The 14,549-nt window shown below is 38.6% G+C and overlaps 1 protein-coding gene across 10 annotated transcripts in view; it reads right to left on the bottom strand.

Moving 5' to 3' along the window:
• Positions 1–4,463: 4,463 nt before the first annotated feature.
• LOC123874028 (protein split ends) overlaps positions 4,464–14,549 on the bottom strand; it is a 98,358-nt gene continuing 88,272 nt past the window's right edge. For 8 of the 10 annotated variants that reach the window (XM_045919178.1, XM_045919179.1, XM_045919182.1 and 5 more), the window contains 9 exons: positions 13,499–13,647; positions 13,228–13,310; positions 12,827–12,895; positions 12,624–12,730; positions 11,170–11,288; positions 10,536–10,681; positions 10,244–10,447; positions 9,483–9,644; positions 4,464–9,396 (listed from right to left, as the gene is read on the bottom strand). In XM_045919178.1, coding sequence (XP_045775134.1) covers positions 9,262–9,396; positions 9,483–9,644; positions 10,244–10,447; positions 10,536–10,681; positions 11,170–11,288; positions 12,624–12,730; positions 12,827–12,895; positions 13,228–13,310; positions 13,499–13,647 — 1,174 coding nt within the window. In that variant the 3' untranslated portion in view covers positions 4,464–9,261. The remainder of the gene's footprint in view (positions 9,397–9,482; positions 9,645–10,243; positions 10,448–10,535; positions 10,682–11,169; positions 11,289–12,623; positions 12,731–12,826; positions 12,896–13,227; positions 13,311–13,498; positions 13,648–14,549) is intronic. The other 2 variants (XM_045919183.1, XM_045919188.1) reach the window with 1 other exon arrangement.

Raw genomic sequence — 14,549 nt, 5'->3', positions numbered from 1 at the left:
ACAGACAACAAAGACGGTTTTATTTTGAATTTTTTTATTGTATGGTAGGTGTATTGTACTTACTTCAATTTTTCCGAATTGCATGCAGTAGACTGGTTGATAACTAGGCACAGACACGAGATCGTTAATTTATTTGTTTGAAAAGTGAAAATTACCTTCCCTTTGTACCTTTGAAATCTCGTAGCTCTAATATTTTTCGTAATCAACCCATCGCCGGCTCACTACTAAGTACGGAACGGCTCGTACAATGAGAATGGTTAGGGATATACTTCTAAACCAACTTTTATTAACGAATGGTTTTTATCAGTGATTCGGGGTATATGATTTACACAATTTATTTATCAAACTGATTGTGCAATGTAGGCCACGGCCGCCGAGTATCATACAATTTGTTACCAATTGATAGATGTTGATAGCGCTATTGGCTATGCTTCAGCCATATTAAATGCGTAGTGCGTACATAGAAACGAAATTGAAAGGAAAAATAAAACGAAATGTAGCTAATAAGTACACCTACTTATAATGCGTAAAAAATTACTTCTCCCTTATGGGTCAAATGTGATGTGAAAGGTAAGTACTAACATCTCATTGTAAAAATGTTTCTGCATGGTTTCTGCAAATAAAGAATCTTAAACCTTGAAGTACGATTTTAATCCTTATTTTAAAGGTGAAGCGTTTGACATGACAGTTTCACAGACCCATAGAGTTAAAATGGCGCGTGAGAGTCATATTGTACGGAATATACCTATTTATCCATTCAAGTGTGAACCCAGTCTTCGGTTTTTTTAATCGAGTGTAGTTTTGAATATCCCCTTTGCGATATACTTACCTACTTATAATAAAAGCTAAGGACCTGTAATCGTCAGGACCTTCGAAAATAACTTTAGGTAGCTTTTTCATTTTGCCTTTTCCCCACATCTCAATATTCAAACCCCTATTTTAAATTTTCAAAAACTCTTTCTTACCGAATTTCTACTTATAATTCGAAATACCAGGCCCATGCTAGCCGATGCAGGCGGGGGATTTTTAGGGAGCGGTCAGTGAGACGAAGATTAAGGGAATTACGCAGAAAATTCTGATCAGAGGAACCATTTCGTCGATTTTAAACTACAAATTCCATTAACAAATCTCAAACATAGATCAGATTTGATACCATCAACTATTTCTAGTCTTATCTGATTACTGTACAAATCTACTCGCGTGGAATGGAAGTTGTAACATTTTCAATTTTTTTTAAAACTGCTTAAACCTACCTGCTTCTTAGATGTTACCTACCCATTTTAGTTCTTGCTGGCCAGCTGGCCTGTCGCCGACCACCAAGTACCAAATAAGTATGTTACCTCAGCAGAGTATTAGTATAATACCCATATTAGGTTTCTAAATATACTACAGTAATTTTAGATTCCATCCCTCTATTGTATTTCCCATGCACTGGGCTAGGAAAATGATGTAATTCAAAACCTTGGTAGTGGAATGGCCTACTTCACACAATAGACCTGAAACTAGTTTAGATATACCTTGTTATGTAGATACAGTTTGTTTCACGTGAAAAGGCCGCTAGGGCACAGAATAGATGCGTGTGCGCATGGGTATCGCGTGTATAGTTGTTTCTCGTGCGCATGTAGGTGATTTAAATTTGCACATGTGCACAAATAAACAAAAGGCATTTAATTTTTGTGTTTTGAAAATATTAAAAATTTGAAATTAGCGCGCGCACCTGCGCATGCACGAATCGTGCACATGTGCACCAAAAAAATCAAACGAACACGATTTATGCTAGGTTTTGTGCTGTGGGCACCTATGCCTACTACTCAATTCATCCCACGAAATGAGATGACTAGTGGTAGAAGTAGGGCGCAGGTTTTGGGAAGGTGACAACAGACAGTTAACGTAAAAATCAAGGAATTCAAAGTTTTCACCAGCCGACTTGGTTATAACCCACCTGCAACCCGCACCTTACGAGCAATCTACTTATAGCACAGGATATAGCACAATGTTGATTACAAAAATTCAGGGACGCTCAAGCTTTCATTATTCTGAAATCAGAACTCAAAAGTGTAATCTTGGATGATAATATTCTCTAATAAATAATTGCTCACATCGTATAATGTGAGCACATTGAATTTAAGCAAGATAATAGGTAGGTACCTATAATTTTTTTTAATTCTCATTTATCTTTTTATCCAGAATGACTTCACCCGCGATCAGTAAATCTCCCGAAAAGCAAAAGGCTAACAGCAAATCACCATCGCAGGAGAATGTGGAGCGCACGCCCAACGGAGAGACGACTGCAGCGACCTCTGGTGGGCTGCGGGCGACTGATGCCTGTAGCTGGTTGCGAGTGTTCAAACTTGCGGATCTAATGATGAAGCAAGGTTGTTGAAACCTAACAAATATTAGAAATATTACTATTAGATACACAGTCAACTAGGCAAAACTAATAATTACCTATTATTAATTTTATTGAGAGCTGTTTAACATTAAATTTTTTCCTCTTAATATGTAGGACTAGGTTATTGTAGAATGCCTACATACTAGGTAGGTATAGGTAAGAAACTCTTAGGTCCGTTAGGTCCTATTCCCGAAATCTCCAGTAGGTCTCTTATGTCCAACTCTTCTGGAATGCCTAATCTGTCTGCTGGGTCCAATTTCTGGATTGTCCCATTTTAGTGATTCGATAATTTTTAGCACAGCACGGCGCGGTGTTCCTCAAGACATTCTAAAACAAGGTGTGCTAAAGTTGCAACTCTTTCAACGTGCTTTAAGTTTTAACAGTGTTTTAACTTTTAAGCTAAAACTACCAAATTCTATTAAAAAATAGACTGAACTGAATATTCCGAGAATTGGGCATAAACAAACAGAGAAGGTACCAAGGTAGAATATCATAAAGACAATTCATGAAATAATTAGGTATGAATAGAGGCGATTTTTAAGTTTAAATAGCTTGTTTTAGAAAAATTATTTACCTACCTACTATCTACCTACTATTTAAATATTTATTTATTTTAATTATAAAAATTAAGTGATTTATCTTTGTATGACTAATTGACTACGTTTAATTATCATGCAATCATTGAATTATTACCTATGTAGGTACTAACGCATGAAAGCAACAATAAAATGTATCACAAAAACAATCACGAGTGAACGAAGAAATTTGATTAATAGACAATAACATAAACCTAACTCTGAACACTGAAGGTAGGTAATAATAACATTATATTTTATATAATACATAGTTGTTTTGCTATGCAAGGCTGCAAAGTTGTTATAATTCGGCGTAGTAGTTTGGAATTCTAAGGCATGAGCATAAAATATAATTCCGCAGCCGTGCGAACTTTTTCATGCACTACAGCGAGGAAACGCTAGATGCAAGAATACAAGAAACTTTGGAATAAAGTTTTTTCGGGAGCGAGAATTCAAATACACATTTTCATAATTTAAAGAAATTCATTATATTGTTTTTATTCAATAAAACTGAAATGCTGCGGTAAAGGTATTATGTTTTCAAAATAAAAATAAACCGTTTCAAACGGGTCCCTAATAATCAGTTGACCCGCCCCGGCTTCGCACGGGGAGCTTACTTATTCCATAGACAAAATGGGTATGAATGTGTAGTATAGCAGAAACTCTTCTTATTAATAACTACCAAATATTTCAAAAAATTGTTTCCTTATTTACCAGCGTAAAAATAAAATATTAATGCTTAAATAATAAATTTGTTGAAACTAAATAAATATTTACTAAGTAGTTAAAATAAAAATATCATCCAGATATTTCTTGTTTCATTAATAACCGAGTACCTATTTAGAATCTAGATAATGCCTGCGGAGTGACGTCGTTCGCGTGGATTTAGGTGGGAACTCTTGGATTGGTTTCGATTGGTCCAACTCATAGGACAAAATCTGTGCATCCGTGAGGATACTCGTGCATTCTCTAGTACAAATTCGTGTGTCACGCGATTAGAAAACTTCGTGGGCATGCTCTGCGCTGCGCTCCGCCATATGTGCGCCGGCCCCAATTTTGTCCTTACTCTTAGGGCCGGCGCACATATGGCGGAGCGCAGCGCAGAGCATGCCCACGAAGTTTTCTAATCGCGTGTAAAAATAACATATTACGCGAATTTCTACCAGACTGCGCGAGCACGTGCGCGACTGCGCGAGTATCCGCACGGATGCACAATTGGTTTTAGATATTATTTCAATGAGGACAATGTCGATGTTTTGACTGCAAAATGCTCTGCGCTGCGCTCCGCCATATGTGCGCCGGCCCTTATTCACCTAATTTGAGATTGGTCAACATTATTCGCAATAATCGGCGCACGCGTTTCGGCGTGATTGAACGACAAACCAAGAAGATCACACACTTTCGCATTTTTAGTGTGTTTTTCAAAAAGTCTATTAGTAGGCAGGTAACAGCATTATTTCAAAAAAAAAAAACGGGTATAAATAAAAACACAGCTGTTCATGTATTATTTTTTTAATAGTATTGATAGGTAGGAGGTACATAACACGCAGGAGTCTGGGTTTTTGGATAAAGGGAAGTAAAGTTACAATACTATTTTCAATATGTACAAAATATACAACTATATCTAAGTCCTAGCAATTTAAACTTACAGTAGAAATATGATCACAATATTTTTTATATCCTTATATTTTAGTATAATTAACACAAACAGAGGCGCGCGCGGTCGCCGCTGCTGCGATATAACAGTCTAGTCATCACTTTCACTTTTGCTGCACACTTGAGATCAAATGTTAATTTTACATATATATTTAAAACTCTATTAACTCGCACACGGGCAACAGCGGCCGCCGCGCGCGCCCTCGCAGCGCACCGCCCGAGCGTCGCCTCGCGCTTCAGCCCGCGAGGCGCCGCCAACTAGGACCCCTTACACGTTCCCAATCAAACGAAACAAAACTATATTATACTTCTCAGTTTCTCACCTTCAACATTATAGCTATATTAAGTCTGCAGTACCGTATGGATACAAATGATTTACACAAAATTATTTTATCATCCTCATCTCGAATTTGGAAGTTTCGTTTAAATAGATAATATTAATTGACATCTTGACATACAAGTTAAAAACGTGGATGAAATTACTTGTTGGCATAATTTTCTTATTATAAACATGTGATATATTATTGCCAAAAAATAATCACATCGACAAAAAAGTGTGAGTAAATACCGATTTGACAGTGATAAATATTTATATTATAATTCTCATGCGTTGCCTATATAAATTTATCTCCAAGACTATATACTGTATCGCTATTTTTCTGAAGACTTATTTACATCGACTCCCTTTTTAAGGTAATCAAAAAAAGTGTACATATCGGGCATCCATTCGCTAATAAAATTATGTTTTAAAATTAATGGACGAAGTGACAGTTCGTTAGTGTTCCTCCTCGCTACATCGAGAATTGTTTGCGACGGAAACATGACCAAACATATTATAACATTTATACACCTATACATATACTATTAATCCTTAAAAGAATATACACGTTACCTGTGTTGTTATTTCTATATCGTACATATAAAATTACAATACATAAAATATTTTGTACTTTGTTTTTCGTACGACGAAAGCCGCACTTTTATCTAAACATACAATGCGAAACGATGACGAATTTGTGTTGAAGTAGAAATTGTGTCAATATACCGCCGAGTAATAAATAATCGCTAACTAAACGTTAACTAAACTCACAGCAGACAAACTAAACTTATGAGAAGTACAATATTGTTAGTTCGTGGAAAATCAATTTTATTAATGGTCATGTTACATGTCATTCTATGTGAGCGATTTGCTTCGAACAAAAGCACATTATGAAGCAGCGCGATTTTTTTCTGTTAAAAAATATGTAAAGCGCGTAAAAAATGACTTCTCACACACCATTGTAACTATGTGTCAAATAACATGTTAAAAGTACAATTTCAGTCCTTATTTTAAAGTTGAACCGTACTTTTGACATACAGAGTTGACCCATAGAGTTAAAATGGTGCCTGAGAAGTGATTTTGTACGGACCCGAACCCCAATTATTTTTCTGTTTAATAAATAGGTAATATACCTATTGATTTAACAGAAAAATTTGGGGGTGTTTTAGTCAAAACATGAACTCAATAAGGGCCAATTGCACGTGCCAACGCTGTTGACAGCGCGTGCTTTTGTAGGGGATCCGAAAACCAATTCAGAACTTGCGCCGCCACCTCCGATTTGTGCTACGTCCCAGGAAATCGGTCACATAGACGCTTTTATAAATGTAATAATAATAATTTTATAGCATTCGCAAAGATGTTATCATAACGTTAGTTTCGAAGACGAATAGCATGAGGCGGTGGCGCGTGGAATGAGAAGATTAATTTTTGAAACATGTGCAACGGCGCGCATCGCTTGTTTTAAGATCGAGTTACACGTACTTTGCAGGGGACGGGAGGGGAAGATTTCTTGAACTTCTATTGGATAACTAGAAAGTCCCGTTCAGTGCGTTTTCGAGTTATTCAATAGTATTTCAAGAAATCTTCCCGTCCCGTCCCGTGCACGTTACGTATAACAAGATCTTTAAAATGTTTCAAAGGGTTCAAATCTAATTACTATTATTATGACTTTCTATTACAAACTAGCGTCCATTAATGTGTAGTGATCTGGTTGCCTCAGTGGGCATAAAGAGGCTGTATCGTATAAATTTTTTCGTTTCAACCATCTATATGGATAGAGTACTCTTAATACCTACCTACTTGAAGGAAATATAATATCTACTTATCGCTATCCCACTTCGATTGCCGGTTTGAGCAAGAGCGAGAGGTCAGACACCATTGGGGTCAGACCTCTCGCTCTAATCTGTTAGTCGAAATGGGGTAGCGATAACTACTTATTTACTTCAAGTAGGTTAGAAGCGCGCGATCCACCTTTATTCGTGGTTTGTTACCCTTGAAAAAAAGTACCTGTTTATATAAATTTATTATCCGTGTTTAAATAATTTGAAAATTCTGTGATCTAGTTTCAATGATGCTACCGTACCCATTTTTGGAGTTCATTAGTATTTGTAACTTGAAGTGATGTAAGACATTAAGGTGGATGCGACGGGTCTGCCCGCGAAATTCAAATTTAATTTGGTTTTTCGCGATTTGTAAACTAAGACAACAAAGTATGCTTATGGCACTTTAATTGCGCCAATGGCAGTATCTATCATCCTCACAGGTTTATATAAAAATCTTTACTTGAAAGGGTCCAATTTAAGAAATTAGCTCTAGTATCGACTATAACTCACAAATTAGTCGATAGTAGAGCTAATAGCGCTAGACCCTTTTAAGTAAAGATTTTTATATAAACATGTGAGGATGATACTGCCATTAGCGCAATTAAAATGCCATAAGCCTACGCTGTCGTATTAGTTTAAAAAATGCGAAAACCCAAATTAAATTTGAAGTTCGCGGGCAGGCCAGTCTCATGCCTCTTAACGTTTAAGAGCCGCGTCTACATAACGCCACGGTAGGCGTGTCTTACTTTACTGATACGTCACAATATTAGAACCCAGCAGAAAATATTGCACATCTAACTTTAGAAAGAGAACGGTTTTATAGAGCATTGTCTCAGTCGTTGAGACCGACCAAACGTCACATAGGTATGAGTAATAGAGACGACGTTCTATTAAGCAGAAATCTCTTTCTTAAACTCGATGTGCAATATTTACTGCCGGCATCTGTACTAGTAGACGTCAAGGCATATGCAATTATTATCTTCACTAGTCTTTTATTTAACACTAAGCCAGTCTCCTATCAGTAATCCTAACATGGCCTAATAGCAAATAGAAACGTTTCCGGAAGCCATAGTATTTTTCATGCCCGAAGTTCCTTTCGGTGGATTTGTTAGTAATAATTAACGCACTTTAAAATCGATTTATGTAACAAATTTGGTAACATTTCCATATAAAAATATCGTTTATTGTGGACACTATGTCTCATCGAATATTTAATGTAACATCGAATGTCACTTCTGTATCACCTGGCAAACATATACAGGACTAAAATTCGATTTTTCATCAAAATATATTCGCATTGTCGTCAAAAAGTATCGAAAATAATAACAATCAATGTACATTATACAGAAATGTTAATAAACTGGTACAAATCGATAATATAACCAGAACCAGAGAATAATATTGATTCAATAAGACACTATAGTACATTTACATGTTGTGAATATTCCAATTCATACAAAGAACTCCGTGCACTAAACCATCGCGACGCAACACTGTTTGGTATGAACGTATTACATAAAGGCGACGCAGCGCGCGCCGTTGTCGACACACGCTTTTGCTCAAGTACAAGTACTTTATCAGACTACCTATAAGCTTACATTATAAGACAGAATCACAGTTTTATTTTCCACGTGTATTTTAATCATTTTATACAGTTCATTTAAATATCATTTTTACAAAAAACGATATTCGGCCGAGTTACAGAGTTTTTCATTACCTACCGTAACGAGTTAAGCGAGTAAATCGAATTTAGTACGGATAAATTCAGTATTTACAGTATTTAAATTAATTTAGATCCTAAGCTTAAAACAAAATAACAATTTACACTAACAATAAAAATGCTCGATAGATCGTCACTCATCTAATCGGAACCCAAAAACAATCTATCCTCTGATTTCGCGTATCTTTTATAAATTTAAACTCCGAACGAGGCCGAGCTCAGTCGACCGTAACAAAAGTATTTTACAAAGCTACGTCTTACACTAAACCCTTACTTAGGCGGCGCGCCCGCCGTAACAATAAATACACTAACGTTATGCACTACAGCGTCCACAGGCGCGAGGTAGTCCGACAATTCCCGATACTCACTGCACTACAACGTTCCGCGGCGGCTTGCACCAGGTCGATGAGGAGCTACGATAATAGTAAAAATCAACTTTCACAACCTGGATATATTTACATTTTTTTTTATTAAATTATTTTTCTAACGGTCAATATCAAGTGAAGAATTTTCAGTCAGGTTTCGAGTTATTCCAATACTGGAACAGTCAAATCAGATGCGCGCGATGCGAGTTCGGCGCACAGTGGTGACACGCCAGGTCCGATATTTTTTCAAGTCCTTCTATTTGAGTCATCCGATGGAAGAACATCAGGTTTCATGTTTTATCTGAGGCTCGACGGCCTTCGACACTAATTCGGCGAGCGATCGACACGAAGCGATCATCAATATTCAAGTGGCAGCCGGCCTGGCCGGCTCGTCGGTCCGTGTGCCGGCGCTCAGCCGAGCGCGGTGGCGATGACGATGAGCAGATGCGCTATGTTGGCGACTCGATGCATAAGATCGGGCGCGATGCGGTTGAGATTTTCGTTTGCAAAGTCGCAGGACGGAAATATGTGAACCGTGTATATAGACTGAAAAAGAAAGAACTAAGTCAGTGAAAGGAGCGCCATATCACAAGATTTCTGAATTGACATTGCGCGGATGCCGAGCCGCTCACCTGGTGGTGGCCGGGCGTGGGCGCCACGTTGACGATGCCGGCGGCCTGCTTGCGCTGCAGGTAGGTGATGAAGCCGGCCGTGAGGTTGGTGGACTGCTGGAGCACGTCCATGTGGTCGCGTCCGCACGGCAGCGCCAGCAGTATGCAGTGTTCGTTTTCCAGCTGAATCATAACCACACGAATTTTGTGTTAACGATTTACAAAAGTTTATCATTTAAGGGGCAAGCGACGGGTCTGCCCGCGATATTCAAATTTTATTTGGTTTTCCGCAATTTGTAAACTAATACGACAAACTAGGCTTATGGCATTCTAGTTGCGACAATGACAGTATTATTTCCACGTGTTTGTATAAAAATCTTTACTTGATGAGGTCCAGTTTAAGAAATTAGTTACAGTCGATACTAGAGCTACTTTCTTAAACTGGATCCTTCCTTTTAAAACTAAAAACATTTATTATCTGCACAAACCGAGATTTAAAAATTAATCAATTCATATTTTACATCTTATGTTATCTGAAATAAGGTCTGAAATTTCAATGCTCGAAGACACTGAGGTCTATTGGACATAATATGGTACAAAATATGAATTGATAAATTAAAAATCCTCTATCCGATAGAATAGATAGAGTCTATCGTCCCGCCCGCCGATTCGCGCTGGCTTTAAAACCTAACAAAATCACACATCATTCAAATCATTATAATCTATGTATTCTGACTACGGATGCGGCCGTACAAGTCGTAAATGATTGAAAGAGCAGTCACCTTCATCTTGCGGTGCACCTGGTCGAGCTGCGCGGGCTCGAGGCGCATGCGCTGCGCGATGCGCAGCAGCGAGGCGGCCGCGCCGTCCGAGTGGCGCGAGAGCGCGTCGGCCGCCACGCCCGGGTTGCCGCCCACGAAGTGCATCTGCACCGCCGCCGAGTCGTTTTTGAGCGCCAGCAGCCCTTGCCACATCACCGGGTACCGCTGCAACACAGACACGTCAGTCGTCGCCCATCGTCGGACACCGCACACACACCCGCACACACGCACACGCACGGAAGTGGCAACTCACCCGCAGCAGCATCTGCAGCGAGTCGGCCTCGCGCGGCACTTGCGAGGCGTGCGGCGGGCCGGGCGCGCCGGGCGGCGGCAGCGCAGACGGCGGCCGCGACGTGCCGTGCGCAGGCGGCGGCGAGCGCCCGCACCGCACTGCGTACACTGCCAAACAAACACACATTCATTCATCAACATCATCATCAACAACATCGTCATCGTCATCGTCACCATCATCATCATCATCATCGCCACCACTTCACTCACTTAAAAAGTCACTTATTTAACATTTCACTTAAGAACTACTGAAACTGTATAAAAATAACTATGTACTTCAATAAAGATAATTTAATTTAATTGATTGTCTGGGCTCACAAAACATCGTTTTGAATCGTGGTTGAATTTTCCATAATCAGTGAGGAAATCATAAAAAAGTTTTATTGTGATAATTTTGTATTTCTAGCACAAGTTGAAATAATAAAGTTGTTTAAGTCTATAGGAGTCATCCAACTTTCAGCGTTTACTCCCCTCCCAATGTACAGTGAGGCAATTACGAGCCCCTACACACTAGCGATTCTCCAGCGAATATGCGACGCTAGCGCGTGCGTGGCGTTTGCGCTGCGCATACGCTCTACGCGGCATAGTATACTCACTGATGTGGCGGTCGAGCAGCGAGGGCGAGTGCGCGGGGCGCGGCACGCGCGCGGTCGGCGGACGCCGCAGCTCCAGCGGCGGCGTCGGCACCTCCGAGGCCTCCGCCTCCAGTGCGCCTCTGCAACCACACAGTGGAACACCGGTGTTACATTCAAATACGTATTGTATAATTCTAGTATCAGGGCTTACTTAGTCAATCTACATTACACCAGTTTTTATAACTTTTTAGGGTTCCGTACCCAAAGGGTAAAAACGAAGGCCTATTAATGTCACTCTGCTATCTGTCTGTCTGTCTGTCCGTCCGCGTGTCACAGATCTCTAACTCGTGGACGAAATGAGTTACAAACCTGAAATTTTAGTATTTGGTTTAGAACGTTGACCCAAAACTAAATATTGAATTAGAAATTCAATTAAACTATTTTTCAGGGTGCCTCCCATGAAAAAGCACCCCGAATTTTCATTTTTATGTCTTAAGGTTATGTTTAGAGCTCGTTAAATAGAGTACGATTATATTATTTATAATTTATTTTTTCTTCAAAAATAATGAAATGGGAGGGGCCATCAAAGTTGACAGTTTTAGACCATTTTTGTGACGAGGGCTATCCCGAAAACTAAACTAGTTAGGAATATGAAATTTTAGTATATTAATTAAACAAACGAACATTTTTTGGTTTTTTCTTTCGCGGTTTATTACGATTTTTTAGATCGGAAAAGAAATATTTCATACACCCAAAATATGATGTTCATAATTATGATGTATTATGAACGGAAACCTGAAAGAACGAGGCTCGACTCGCACTTGACCGGTTTTTAATTGAATTTGTACTATGTTGATGTGTTTCGCACCGGCTTTGAGTGAATAGGGCCCTTATTTAAACGACGAAAAAACATTTTTAGATAAAGTAACGATCGATCAAAGTATATTTTGTTGACGCTGCTTTGTCGAGAAAACGGTCAACGGCGTGACTGTCGAACTTTTGGTTACGTCAATGTATTTTGAGACATTCCTTTGGGATCCTTAAAAAACGTAAGCTCGGGACGCGTCGCGTCCGGGTTTACGCGCCCGGGAAATCGCGGGAATTAGATAATACAAGTTCAATATATATTATATTATATAATAATATATTTAATTGGGATGGACACATTTAGACCGTATGTAACAAACTCAGGACAATTATGGCAAAATTATATTTAGCAAAAACTAAATTGACATTTAAAACAGCCCTATTATTTTTATACACTGCACTTATGGACAGTGTTCTGTCATACGGTCTCAGTGCGTACGAGCGAAAATCCAAACCTACCTTACTAAAGTACAAAACGGATATATATATATACAAAACGGATCCAAAAAATGATTTTACCCTCAACCCTTAAAGATTAAAAAAAAATTAGACTAAGATTTTTGTATATTTAGAATAAAGAGGCATTCACTTTATTCGTTATTACATACCTTGGCAAAAAAGTAGGGGTTGATATATTTTCGTGCTGAGTAGCTCGAAAGTGTTGCTGATACATTTGGTAATGATGATGCGAAAAATGAGGGTACATTCCATCGCCCTGCAGATAAAATTTTAGCAATCAATAAGCTATGTTATTATAGATTAATATTATATATTACATATCTATATATATATATCAATAAAAAGATATTACATTATGATATACCGCGATGGGAGAAGTCTGTTGATGCGCAGGTGGAGGACTTCTAACTAAATCTGCAGACTATCCCGGATAGCATGAACAGAATTACTCTTATATATTTACTATTCAACATTATAAAATATCATCGATTAAAGCGCTTCTTAACCATTTTAAGGTCAATAACTGTCGTCTTAGTAGAAATGTTTTTTTTTTTAAACTTTACAACTAAAATTAGTGATACCTAGCTATAATATGGAATGGAAAAGCACTATTATGTAACTGATGTTAAAATTAAAACAATGTTAATCCGTAGATAAAGCTAATACGAATGGATCGTACGTTAAAACTCAGATTAAGAAACGCTGCTCTATCACTGCTCATGTTCATGCAATATTATCTAAGCGTCATATTACCAAAGCGATTGGTCCTTGAGGGCTGCCCGCTGGGACGCTGGTGCGACCGAAGCGAGCCTCATCCGTGACCGGCGTTCGAGAGCCTGGAGAATATCAATTCAATTAGTAGACAAATCTGGTATGTAGATACACGAGAAAGAAAAGGTTATTGATATTTTAATAGTTTTAAAGTTACATGAGCTTAAAAAGATTTACATACAAATCTTTGAGCCAGTTCTCTATCGTCGTTAAAAATCAGGATTTGAAGATACCAGTTGTCCCATGTACGTACCCGCGAGCTGATGGTGCGGGCCCACGACGGCCACCTGCTTGGCGAGCGGCGGGTGGTGCGCGCCGCGCGGCAGGCTGGCGGGCCCCGCGTACGCGCCGCGGAAGCGCGACGCGCCTGCTGCGGCGCCCTCGCCTTCGCCCTCGCCACCTCTGTTGACCATTCATCCTTTTATGCATTTTACGTATGTTGCGAACGATATACTTGAATGAAATTAAACAAATATCTCATAAAGAGGAAAGATTTGATTCAAATTCAAATTATTTTTATTCAAGTAAACTTTTACAAGTGCTGCAACTGGTTTTAAAATCCCAAAATCCCTTATTCTACTTTACAACTCTCTGGTTAGATCTCAGATGGAACACGCTTCCACCGCCTGGAACCCGCAGTATGCCTGTCACGTAGATATGATTGAGAGCATTCTGCGCAAATTTCTCAAATGCATCAGCAAAAGATTTGGTTCCTCGATTAACAGCTTAACTTCTTTAGAATTAAGACGAGAACACAAGGATCAAATCTTTTTATATAAATTAGTTAATGGTATGATTGATTGTCCTTATTTGTTGAATAAAATCAAATATAGTGTACTACAACTCTTAAAGAGAAATTGTCGGCAGCGTCTGCAAAAAGCATTTCATCTTTCAAAAGTTAATCGTAACTACTGTAGAAACAAATTTCTTTACAAATCGTGAGATAGGTATATAATAAATACTAAATAATAAAATAATATTGATATATTTTTCTATAGGTACGGGAGGTTGGCATCTGAAATCAGGAAATGTGTCTAATTCATAGATATGTAGTAATTCGTTTCCTGATTACGGCTGCAAACCTTACCGTGCTTGTGGAGGAATGAATCAATATGTAAATGAGAGCATGAGTCCTTTGTGTGAAAACTTAACTGGCTGTGTATTTGCCTAATGTAATATATTAAGCTGTATGTTTTCCTAAATAAATAAATAAAAATGCAAAATGGCCGCCATGAACATTAAAAAAGTTACTACGTAGATACGGAAACTTTCGCACTTGACCAATTTTTCAATGCTGGTAGTAA

Source organism: Maniola jurtina, chromosome 17 (assembly GCF_905333055.1).
Source record: "Maniola jurtina chromosome 17, ilManJurt1.1, whole genome shotgun sequence".
NCBI classification, from domain to species: Eukaryota; Metazoa; Arthropoda; class Insecta; order Lepidoptera; family Nymphalidae; genus Maniola; species Maniola jurtina.
This window is presented reverse-complemented; position numbering and strand designations above follow the sequence as displayed.